This window comes from Trachurus trachurus (assembly GCF_905171665.1).
Source record: "Trachurus trachurus genome assembly, chromosome: 14".
In the NCBI taxonomy this organism is placed as follows: domain Eukaryota; kingdom Metazoa; phylum Chordata; class Actinopteri; order Carangiformes; family Carangidae; genus Trachurus; species Trachurus trachurus.
In genome coordinates, this window is record NC_139903.1 from 11,357,593 (window position 1) to 11,369,721 (window position 12,129).

At 38.4% G+C, this 12,129-nt stretch overlaps 3 protein-coding genes across 3 annotated transcripts; 1 reads left to right on the forward strand and 2 right to left on the reverse strand.

The window, feature by feature from the left end:
- Positions 1–550: 550 nt before the first annotated feature.
- gng3 (guanine nucleotide binding protein (G protein), gamma 3) lies at positions 551–2,147 on the forward strand (the record flags this gene model as incomplete). Its single annotated transcript, XM_083986073.1, has 2 exons — positions 551–649; positions 2,019–2,147. 2 exons carry the CDS (start codon positions 551–553, stop codon positions 2,145–2,147), a joined length of 228 nt encoding a protein of 75 aa, XP_083842199.1.
- A 1,730-nt stretch (positions 2,148–3,877) lies between these two features.
- banf1 (barrier to autointegration nuclear assembly factor 1) lies at positions 3,878–7,973 on the reverse strand. Its single transcript, XM_083987473.1, has 3 exons — positions 7,854–7,973; positions 6,328–6,492; positions 3,878–5,982 (listed from the first exon to the last, which is right to left on the reverse strand). Exons 2-3 carry the CDS (start codon positions 6,451–6,453, stop codon positions 5,836–5,838), a joined length of 273 nt encoding a protein of 90 aa, XP_083843599.1. The 5' UTR covers positions 6,454–6,492; positions 7,854–7,973; the 3' UTR covers positions 3,878–5,835.
- Positions 7,974–8,537: 564 nt separating this feature from the next.
- On the reverse strand, positions 8,538–11,559 carry prdx5 (peroxiredoxin 5). Its single transcript, XM_083986527.1, has 6 exons — positions 11,293–11,559; positions 9,956–10,090; positions 9,729–9,860; positions 9,338–9,376; positions 9,186–9,250; positions 8,538–8,892 (listed from the first exon to the last, which is right to left on the reverse strand). Exons 1-6 carry the CDS (start codon positions 11,389–11,391, stop codon positions 8,787–8,789), a joined length of 576 nt encoding a protein of 191 aa, XP_083842653.1. The 5' UTR covers positions 11,392–11,559; the 3' UTR covers positions 8,538–8,786.
- Positions 11,560–12,129: the final 570 nt, after the last annotated feature.

Consider the following 12,129-nt stretch of genomic DNA (forward strand, 5'->3'; position numbering starts at 1 on the left):
AGCAATATCAGTGTTTTTGCTCCCATATATGATGACATAATGTAGCAGCTGTGCCAGTTCTATGACACAATATTGACTGATATTTATACCCTCTTATTGGAGGCTGACTGGCTTCAGGTTTTGCAGCCAAGGCTACGAGACATATGAAAGAGCAATAAAATATTGTAACTTTTAAACATAGCTTATAGCCACATTATATAGTGCTACATTCAGGGTTCATCTTTAAACTCAGAGTTCATAAATATAGATCATTTGATTAGCCTCCTACAGAGGGCTAGTATTGAAAAGCTAATTTTGCTAATATTAATGAACCTCGGTGCATGAATGAAATAAAGATTTCAGTTGTAATTGTGAATGTGAAGATTATTTATAGGTTTTTGGTCTTTTAGAAGTAAATTCAAAGTGATTTATTGTATTTCTAGGGGTAAAGCAGTAGGGCGTTTGGATGCAAGATTAAAGGGAAAGTTATTCAATTAAAATAAAAAAAGGAAAGAACTTATATGTTTCCATCTCGTTCACATTCATAAATGTTGTTGTGTTTGTGGCTAGGATGAAAGGAGACACCCCAGTGAACAGCACCATGAGTGTCGGCCAAGCCAGGAAGCTGGTAGAGCAACTGAAGATTGAAGCTAGTTTCTGCAGGATAAAGGTAAGACAAGCTCAACCCTCAGGTTCAGATGTACCGTACATCATGATACCTTAAAGCTCATATGATACAGGAAAAACAGGAGCAGTTAATAACTATAAAAACAGTACACTTACATATTCAATTTTCAATTTGACTGTCTGAAAAGCTAAAATAATAAGTTGTCCAGGACAGTGCAGAAGATTCATTCACATTGGTTTGCAGATGTCAAAAAGCTCCGGTGACCTCCTCAGATGAGTCAGTGCCTCCCACTGGAAAGTTTCCAAATGGTGTTGGTTTCTATCATGTTCCTAATGGCATCAAGTACACCGTGCAGAGGCACCTTGACTCTTTTAAAAGAACAACTCACCAGTGTAAAAAAAAAAAAAAAATCCAACAGAGGACAAATATGCTAATGTAAACAACATTAGCAAGACTCTCTGAAACACTTTTCAGCTGTGGTCACCAAAGTGATTGGTTAACAGAGTAAGAGGGTTGAACCAGGACATGGTTGTGTTCAGAAACGGTCAGAGAGAGGCTCTTATCTCTGTTGTCAAAAAGACTCTGACTCTAGTGTCAAGAGTCTGAGTAAAAATGAAATGCAAACACGAGTAAAACATGTTCGTTGTACTGTTTTCAGCAACTAATTGTAATCTTACATGTCATTCTTTCCAGTTTTGTTATTGGCTTTGTTGTCTATTTTTGTCCTCGTCTTCTGTTATTTCTGGTTGTCGTGACACATTTGCAACCACAACATTTGATTTTTACGTCAAATTGATCAATAAGTTACTTCCTGTCATCTTGGTTTTTTTGTATGTACTATTTATAGTGATATGTCAATCTAGACACATTATTTTTTTGTGTGTTTTGTGAAGTGGATCATTTAGTTTTGATTAAATATACCACATTTAATTCTGACAATTTCTTTTTTTGTTTGAGCTATGTCACTGAAACATACTTAAATGTATAAACTTTAAAAACAAACATGGATCTGTGTGTAAAATTAAGTGATAAGGGCTCTTAAATGTTGATTTTCAGTAGGATCAAATATTAGACATAAACACAGGTTTGAATTTACTCAAAACTCTAACTCCTTCATCTGCACATCCTTTACCTGGGAGGAAATAGTTGACAAAAACGAGATCAACCAGAGATATCCTAGATACACTTGAGAATGAATGGAATCAAGGTGGTGGTTTTCAATCTATAAAAATGGAGGCTTTTATTTCCTGACAACCCTCAAGGCAACTCAAGCTGTGATCAGAGACGGATCAATCAAAGGATGAACTTTGCCTTTTTTTTTCTCTCTGGAACAGACTAATAGTTGAAAACTGTCTCATTTAACCTAATCGAGTTCATGACCTGCTCTAAATCTGCTCATCCTCACCACCAGGTATCGAAGGCAGCCGCTGATCTGATGGCCTACTGCGATGCACACACCTGCGACGACCCCCTGATCACCCCCGTGCCAACCTCAGAGAACCCCTTCAGGGAGAAGAAGTTCTTCTGCGCTCTGCTTTGAGACCAATCAGGGATTGTTGTGATTAAAAAGTACAACTGTACAGTATGTACATGTATGTACAGTGTGTACACGTACTTCCAATTGAAATAAGACATCAATGTACTATAGTAATCTTGCATAAAAGCTGCCGATGTACAGTACATAATGAACTAGAAAATGTCTTGAACTAAATTCTTAAACTGCTAACATGCGTCTCAATGTTAGAGGGGAAGAGCAAAAATATCATGGGAATTTGAAACCTAAACACTCGATCAAAAAAAGAGTGAGTTAACGCAATCAAAACCCAAAACAAACAAGGCTAGAAGTCTGAAGAAAAGAAATTTAGGAAAAGCCGTCACCTGGTTGAAAACATGTACATCTCATACTCATATGTAATACAGGTAACTGCCAAAAAGGTCTTTCTGTGCATCACCTGTCTTAACAGGCTCCACGAGTCATCCACGTGGATCCTGCTGCATCTGAAACATTTAACTGGGACGCCTAGTTCCCACATAAGGTCTCTGGATTACGGTGGTGCTACATGTCTCAGATGCTGCTGATAGATCAGGGCTGCAGGTTCTCCCCATTATAAACTGTCCATATACACGTTTGAGATCTGGCAACTGAGAAAAAAAGACAAACCTATGTTAGGTAATTAAGTACGACATTTCCCATAAGTGACAAAAGTTTCCATCTGGTGATGCAGGTATAACACCCATCTTCCATCACAACAGAAATGCTTTACGTAAACAGTAAGTAGGTCTTCATACAGAATGTTTCTCCATGAACACTTACAGCTGCATCCCAGCTACTGTTAATATTTTTTGTATTCCTTACTCTGTTTGTTTTCCTGTTGTTGTTTTTTTGGCAGTTACTTGTATATCTAACAAGGACAACAACTATTTATGAGTGGATTATAATCATATAATCACTTTCTTTCAAGGTTTTATTAAGATTTTAGCATTTTTGCTCATTTCTATACTATTGCTGTAGTGTGGATGTGGAAGTTTGTGTGTGTGTGTGTGCGTGTGTGCATAGGTGCTACTGTGAAACTTAAGCAACAATTCTGAGCATCTGATCACTGTCATATCGAGATTTTATAGTTCAATAGCACACAGACCCAAATGAAAAAACAAAAAAAACATTCCAGGGGTTATGGTTATATCATTTACAATCTAAGCCATTGAAATAAAATCAGCTATTCGGTTATCGTGAGTCTGTCACATGAACAGTTTTCTATTTCTTTAAGGCAAAAAAAATAAATACAGTAGACAATATTGTACTTTTAAAGTCAAGTGTACATCATCATTTGAACTGATCAGGTCTGAGATGTTCTCCAGAGCAGAAGGATGTTTCGATAGTTTCCAGAAAAACCAACAAAAAGACCAACGTCTCTACTTACTCATGTGAAACGAAGGCAGATGAGAATGACCTAGGATTCTCCATTTTAATTTAAGGTTTCACTTTCTCCATGGTTATTTCTCCATCTACAGCAGCGCAGGCAAGTGTTTAGTTCTGTTAAACCATATCCACAATATTTAAAAAAAGGAAACTGCATCTTTGACATGAAGAAACTTTTGGGAGCACCTGCTCTGGACCATTTCAGAAATTAACCAATGTGTTTTCAAAGTCTTGCAAATATCAAATTTGGAGCTTTGGCGAAAAAGTAACCATGGAATATCAAGCATTGAAATAAAAACCTCCTGTCATCAAAAGCTTTTTCTCAGTTGTGATTTTATTTGAATGAACATATAGAAAATAACAATTCCCCAAATCTGAAACTTGCCTCTTTTTTTCTTTCTTTCTTTTTTTTAACAAGAGCAATATAAAAACTGAAGAGTTTTCACAGTCAAATACAAACATTAGCGAGTGTTTTAACAAGGAGCTGCTACACAATGGTTACATCTTCATTTAGCTGGTGACTAGTGGATGCAAGCATTTCATCAATGAGTGTGGACATTTATGTGATACAGCCTAGACATGCTCTACATAGATTTTATAGTTCATCTGGCTTGATATAATGTTTAAACTAACATGCATTAAGGCATCTCAATGTTTAGATATACAGTCAAAGCTAATACCAAGCTCAGCAATGAAGCCCTGACCTCAATTCGGCTTGTGTCTGTCTTTCAAAATAGAAAGTATATGTGATATTCTGTCTTTACTCAAAACCACAATCAGTGATTTACCATTTGTTGTTTGACCGTAAATCACAGCTCTGATCTTAAAACATCAGAAAAGATGAGTTGGGCCTCATTCTTTATGATTCGCAGAGCGAGATACAGTTTCTATTTGAGTTTCTATTACATTCAATCATATGGCTACAGCATCTAAACACACGACTAGTGGGCTAACAGGGTGCCGACCGATGCATGTCGCATCAATCTGGATGTCTGTTACACTTAATGCATCCACCCTGTAGCACTTCAGGCAGGTACGACACACTTTGTTTACTGCTAACAAAATTAGCACCATTGTCAAGCTAATTGTAGACTCACAGGTTCTTGAATGAAAATGCTGATATCTCACCAGCAACAGACCGAGACTTTTTTGACTGTTTTTAGTTTGCTGCGACACCTTTTATTTATGTACGTTTCCATCTTCGAGGTCAAACCACCTCTACGCAGACCAGATGTGGGAGTCTGGCTATTTCAGTTTCTTTATTAGAAGGATTTCAAGTTAAAATGGCAAAATGTCAGTAAAATATTTTAAAAGAAGTCAACAATTTTTTGCAAAGACCAGTGTCACCAGTTTTGAGGTTTTCCTTTTTGTGTCTGTCACATTCAATTCACTTCAAAATGAACAATCCACCACTTGAAGAAATCATTAAAACATCAGTCGATTTAAAGAGTACATGATACCAAACTGTGATATAATGCGCTTTTTAAAAAAAATACAGCTTATAGCAACTTCCCAAAGGCATTAAAGACACTCAAATGGGGCAAAAAAAGGCCAAGAGTAAAAGTAGAGTAGAAATGTTAGTTTGGACATTGCTGGTTAATCATCACATTACACAATGTTAAAGTACCATGTCTGAACAAAATCGAACTGGCAACATTGTGTTCAAAAAATGTAATGTTGGTACATTTCTGACAAGGAATGAACCATAAATTTAAAATTCAACAGACATGCAGTATTACAAAGATTTTCGCCAGAATGGATATTATGAACATAAGCAGCTCTGGTATAGAACAAACATTTTGACTTTTCACACACAATTGTAATAACATTAATGAAGTCTGCATTTAGGTTTCGGTCCTGCTGATGTTCATGCTGCATGAGTGACATGACTCAAATATACACCCAAATGAAGATAAATCATCAATATTGTTATTAGTTATGCTTGTGTTTTCACGGTGACCAGTGAAAATATCTGCAGCACATACGAACTACTGACAGAAATGTCATCTTGTTATCCTAAAACTGAGTTACTGTTAAAATGTGAACAAGAAGAATCAAAGAGCTTCCAAGCTACATGTCAAAGACCAATAGTGTGGTCACGTGTTATTGGTATTTGGGGGTTGTAGGATATAAGAAATGCAGTTACAGCTTTCAGTATATAATTTAAAAACTATTTGACTTTTATTAACCTCAGTGTGTACAGTGTCACTTCATATATATATATATGGTGTAGCTGAATTGAGTCAAGATTACTGACGAGGTAACGGGCAGTTTCAACTCGAGAAGTAGAAAATAATGATTCAAAGGTTTATAGGAAGGCGTCACACCACTCTTTAAGACAGCCATAGCAGTCACCTTGTTGTTTGGAATTTGCCGTACAGCTTTCCTTCAGCCAGTCGCGGAAAAGCTCCTCGTCTTTCTTTAGCACCAGAAACTGCCCGAGGACAACGTACGCCTGAGGAGATATGCATGGGCACAAAATGAAAAATTTAATTAAGATCAAAGTCCAAGTGTTATGGGACTCTCATCAACAGCAATGTTAGTATGTTCAAATGAGAACTTGAAAAACAGCACAGGTGAGTAGACACTGTGATTGTTGCCCTATGAATAGATTGGTATGTTTAAAAGGGATGGTCCGGCGACTTAAACAGTGCAATAAAAACAGACTCAGATTTGTTTTAGTACAACACAATGGGACGAATAGTTGACAAGTATTTATCCATCAGAGCTCGACTTTTGTCATCGTAGTCCTCTGAATCATTGGACAGACAACTATTAATAATGAAATCAAGTATGTCACCTTGTCGAAACCTTTCTCCTCCAGTCTTTTGCCAAGAACCTCCCCGATGCCTGCAAGAGCCATTACACTCTTCTCGCCCATGGGCTCCGCCACAAAGTCTTTATGTTTTTGGGATGTCGACGACATGGCTGCTTTTTAGGCTGTCACAGATCACCAACAACTGAGCTGTAACACAAAGACAACAACAAAACATTTTTTAAAAGCAAAACATTTATGTTGAATACTATGTTTGTTTTTGCTGCTTGAACAGTAGGGACTGAACTATGAGGCGAAGCTGCAGACACTTAACTAGTACAGTATTTTTCATCCACATCAAATGAACACTTAGAAGCACTTACAGCCATAACATACAGTCACTTACTGGGCAAATTTACTTGGAAAAGAGATTTGATCTCTCTTGTGTTATCTTCTCTGCAGTCTGCACTGATCTGTTTAGTCTCAGGTGAGACCAACCCTATGTTGTTGTTGCTACGTGGGGAAATTCCTGACCCACTCCTTTCTCTTTCTCTCTTCATGCATTTACCATACAGTGCTACTCACTGTGTCATTAGCATTTTCTCTTTCACGTTGTTTGTGCTTCTCTTACTACTACCGGGACACACAACGAGCATGGCTATTATTCATAGACTGTAAAAAGAATTACTTTTATTCAACAGTAAAGCCATAACAAAACAAAAGCTTTGTCTGCAGGTTTAGGAGAGAAGTTGGTTGATTTGAATAAACACAAAGCGGTAGTACTGAAGCTATAACTCTTCATGGCTGCGACTCATCAGTGGCTCAGTGGAAAGCCTGATTTCATGTCTCTACTATACATAAAGTTACTGAACAGGACAAACTCTGTCTGCTAAATGGGGAGGCCAAGTTAAAACTGGACACAATGAGAAGTATTACTGCATATTTCAAATAACTTAAACGCTCATAGCCTACTATTTAATCAAATCAATGCCCGTAGTAAAACGTACAGACTTTACAGATAACGGTTAACGTGGCCGATCCAGTAAACAGGCATTCAAGGTTCACTAACCTGGTCTCGATTCAGTTAATTTTTTTACCTTTGATAAATGTTTCCACACCTAGGCGCACCACATAAAACAATCCTGCCTGTTTATCTTTTACAGCCACTATGTTGCTAACTAGTCTTAAATCAACACGATAACGTTACGCCCTCAGTATTGAATTACGCGCGCAATGCAATGCATCCTCTGTTGGCACAACGAGCTAACGTCCATTAGCCTCAGACTGCCTTAACTACTGTTTAACAAAGAATAACCCCCTGCTTGTTAACAAGGGTCTCTCTCAGTTTCGATTCATCAAGTAGGATAACCCTAAAACATCCACCATCGTAGGTACCATAGTCTGTGAAACCGACGCCATGAAGATGCGAAGTGGAGAGTGGTCAGAATTTAGGCGCTAATTTAGCTTCGAAGTTAGCTTGCTAAATACTCTTCAAATTCCCCCTAATTATCGCCTCACGCTACATTTTACCTACCGCGTGTTTAAGCTCTTAACATTGTGTACTACTGTACCTTTTGTGAGTCTTTTCCCGAGCTGGACAATGTCGTACTTTGCTGAGTAACTGCCGTTTAGTTTCTGTTTCTGTCCAGACTGAGATACCGGTGGCAACCACAATGCAACTCGTCGCCTGCGTCGCCTGCCGGCCTCCTGCGTCATTACGTCATGGGGTGAGGTAGAAACGTCTTTTGTCCCCTGAATGTTGACTGACAGGATAAATAAATAAAACCAGCCCAGTCTGAACAAACACAAGCCTTACAAATGGTTACAACTGACTGATTTTTCTTTGCAAGGGCTAATAGACTTCTATTGGTCCATTTTGATGTCGTGATTTTATTACCTGCAATGAAAGAAGCTAACTACTTGTACTGAGTAATTAAAAGAACTGATTTAAAGTTGTTAGAGCTGCTATCTAATCCTGCCCAGAGGCTTGCTCACTTTAGGAAATACAGTCACTATATTGATCTATGAAAATATTTCGTATTAAAACAACATTTTAAGGTGGAAATCTATATTTTTCATATCAAATGTCTTTCTCCGTTTCTTGAAAACGCGTTATGTTCACCACTACTTCTTTACACTAGCACTTTTATATCCTATGCATGCTTACCAGGGGTTAAGATGTCTCTTCTGTAGCCTAAATCATATGAAAAAAAGACTCTGGGCCTCACTAAACAATTTACACAGGAAAACGGTAATTATTGCTTTCAGGGTGATTTTATTTACTCACAAATAACAGTATACAGAGGTTGATAAAACCTCCTTTGCCATTTTGGCATAGTTGTGCGCATTAATACCTTCAGTGTGTGTTTTTCAACACTAGCATCCACATAATACTTGCATCTATCTTTGGGAGAAGGGGAAGCTTTCAGGAGTTGGGACAGGGTATGTTAGTGCAACTTTAACAGTAACTTGGGGTTTTAAGGTTTCTTCAACTCTGAATAAGCCTACAGCTCAGACAGAATATTGGTAGCCAGGCTGCAGGTCAGCCCAGTGCCATCAGGCTCCACATTGATCTTCTTCACGACCCCATCTTCCACCAACATAGAATATCTGAAATAAAGGATGAAGAAAAGGCTGAGTTATAACTGTAAATATCAAATGTAAAAGAAACAGTCAGACCTACTCAGATCCAAGCAACTTTTTTGGACGGATCAAATAAAGGTTTATTGTGGAGTATGAACTAAATTCAACAATTCAAATTAGAGAAAAAGTGATTTCAGAATATAACCAAATATGTTATTATTGAACTTTGGCCCACTCATTGCAGATGTTCAACTTAAAAACTTCAACACATGCTAAAAATCTGTTTACTACAAAACTGAAATGGATAAAACAATCATTACCTCTTGGATCGTTTGTTCCCAAGTGCCTGCACAATCTGATCGTTGTCAAGTAGCAGGTCAACTGCCTGAGAAGCAGACAGAGAAAGACTCGTGAACACACACAGTCACAGTACTTTAAACAGGATTTGAATATCCCAGATATTTAGTTTTACCTTTGTAAATGCTCCAGTGGGATCAGCCAGCATTCGAACCTGCAGCAGAAAACAGCAAAAACTAAAGATCTGGGCCATTATTGTGTATTTCATTTACAGTAGCCTATATTCACATATTCAGACACAGCCATTTTTATTCACTCAGTCTAGTTCACTGTAATAGTGCTGAGCAGATTACTGAGACCATACATTAAATGGCCAGAAATAGGAATTCCCCATTGAATTTCCACAAACAAATTCTCTGAGAGGAAACGTCCACAGCTTTTTAACATCTAAGATCAGTGAGCAACTGAATCATTTTCATCAACCTGTGAATTATGACAATATGTGGTCAGATGTTATTTCAAATATTTTGCACAGAAGCCTCTCACACAAAAGATGAAGACTATACCTTGCCATCTGCTCCATGTTCCTTTCCCCACGCAGCCATGACAAATGCGTCATTGACAGAAACGCATGCGACCTCCTGTATACCTTTACTCTTCAAGTCCCCAGCCTGCTGCACAAAACCTGGGAGATGAGTCTGCAATGCAATGGGACAAATATATGATCACCTGATTCAAAGATAATTGTGTACAGAACACAACACACACAAAGTTGACAAAATTGATGACTCACCTTGGAGCAACCAGGTGTAAAAGCCCCAGGTACAGCGAAGAGGACTCCTTTCTTCCCCTTGAACAGCTGGTCCATCGCCACCTTATTTCCTGGCTCCCCCTCCTGGACCTCCACTGCAGGGAGACGTTCACCAGCCTGGTGGAGACATTAATAAATTAGTAAAATAGGATTACTTTTTCAATCTACTACAAATGATACCAATATTTCTGTCTCATGCAGGTAAGATGTGTTCAAAACATTGTTTTCTGGCTAGAGTACCAAAATGTGACAGTGCTGTTAGTGTGGACATCAGCAGGATAATATTCATCATTGTAAACCAAAGTTAATGCTTGTTTTATCACGTACAGTCACTCAAGGGCATTCAGTAGCCTAGATCTATATGCACAAAGCTTATGAAAAGATAGGCCGCCTATAACATTTATTTTAATTTGATTTTTTTTTAAAGCTATTTAATCACTACCAGGATTATTAAAATATCCAAGTCTCCAAATAGTCGTCTCATTAATGCTTAGATTAGACTCTGGTGGTGTAGCAAATGATTAAAGATAATCAGATAATCTTAACAGGATTGATATTGGTGAATATCAACCACTGGAGGTCGACATAACACAAACAGATGGAGGGTTGTCGTTAAAATGGCCGAATTCTCAATTACATTTTTGAGTAACAATAATAAAGGACACATCTAGGCTATTTCATTCATCACATCCTTCAACAAGAGCAATCAAAATATCAAACTTTAACCATGTTATCCCTTGGATATAGTATAAGATCAAATAAAAAGGTATTTGAGCGACTGAATCCAGTCCACGCACTTTGTGGTAACTGTAAGTGCCTTGGTTATTTGAAGAATAAAGTTATATTTAAACACGCTTTCTTACTTTAAACGCTACATTATGGCACAGAGACACGGCAACAACTGTAATATTCAGCGCACATGGCTTTCAAAGGGTTTTAAGGGTCACTTGATTGTCATTGTTGCGTCAGTCAGTGGACCAACCGGTTTGTAACTGGTTGTAATCGGAGCGGCTCTGGTTGTAATCATTGACAGTTTGTCTCAGGTGCTGCTGCGGGTAAAGACAGCACGAGGATGGAACGTTCACGACGAAGATAGAACGTTCACGCTAAACGTTAAACACCCCAGTGTCCTGCTAACGGCCGGCTGTCATGGCGACGTTGCTTGGCAGTTAGCATGGTGGGTGAGCTCCAAAAAACTCCTGACTGACATTTAACTGCGTAGTTTTGCTGCTTTACGGCAAAAAATATATATACCAACTCCTTCACGTCCATACGACCAGGCTTAAAAACCGTCCGCTTCACAACCGTAAGTGTTTTACCTGAATTGGCATCTTGACGACAGGAGAGATGTGGAGCAGCCTAGCGCACTGGACGATCCGGGTGCTTTTGATGAGAGAGGCAGAAGTAATGCACAGCATTTTTTTTAGCTGTTAAAGTAGCAAGCTCCGCCGGCTCGGTACAATCTTACGGTGGACGCGGTGTGTGTGTGTCGTTAGTTCCTGCTCTCTCCTTCCAGCGCTCTCTCTCTCAGACACACACGCACACACCTCTCCTGCTCCTGACTTGGCTTTTTTTTTTTTTTTTTTTTATCACTCCAACTTACTACGGTTACAGTGACTGGTGTGTCCCACATTGAGTTTGACTGTTGGGACTTAACCTAGCGTCCAGATTTGGGCCTGCTAAATCTTTTTATTTACTGCGCCATCTGCTATAGCTACAACAAGCCTTAAGCCTAAAGTTGTATTTGTTTAGACTGATTGATAACTTTGAGGACGGAGGCTAAACCATTTAACCTGACATGGAAACTACAGGTGGAGACATGAAAGCCTGGTTTAAGAAAATACTAGTCGAGATGTAGGCTTAATGTCCATATATGGCCAAATTAACCAGCATTGTGTTGGATATGGTAATATAACTCGGATTATTAGTACTGGTAGTGCTAGTAGCCCAAATTCAGCACATTCATTACAGTCTTTAAAATACTAATCTATATAATGTTGCTCTTTAGAGTCTAGAGCTTTTATCCTGTTCAATAAAACTGACACCTGCAGTCAGAAGTGATGGGCAAAGAAAACACATACAGCTGCATGGTTTATAATGGTAGTAGTCAGGTATGATGACCCAAGTGTTGCTTTATTCTCTAAAATATCAGCTAG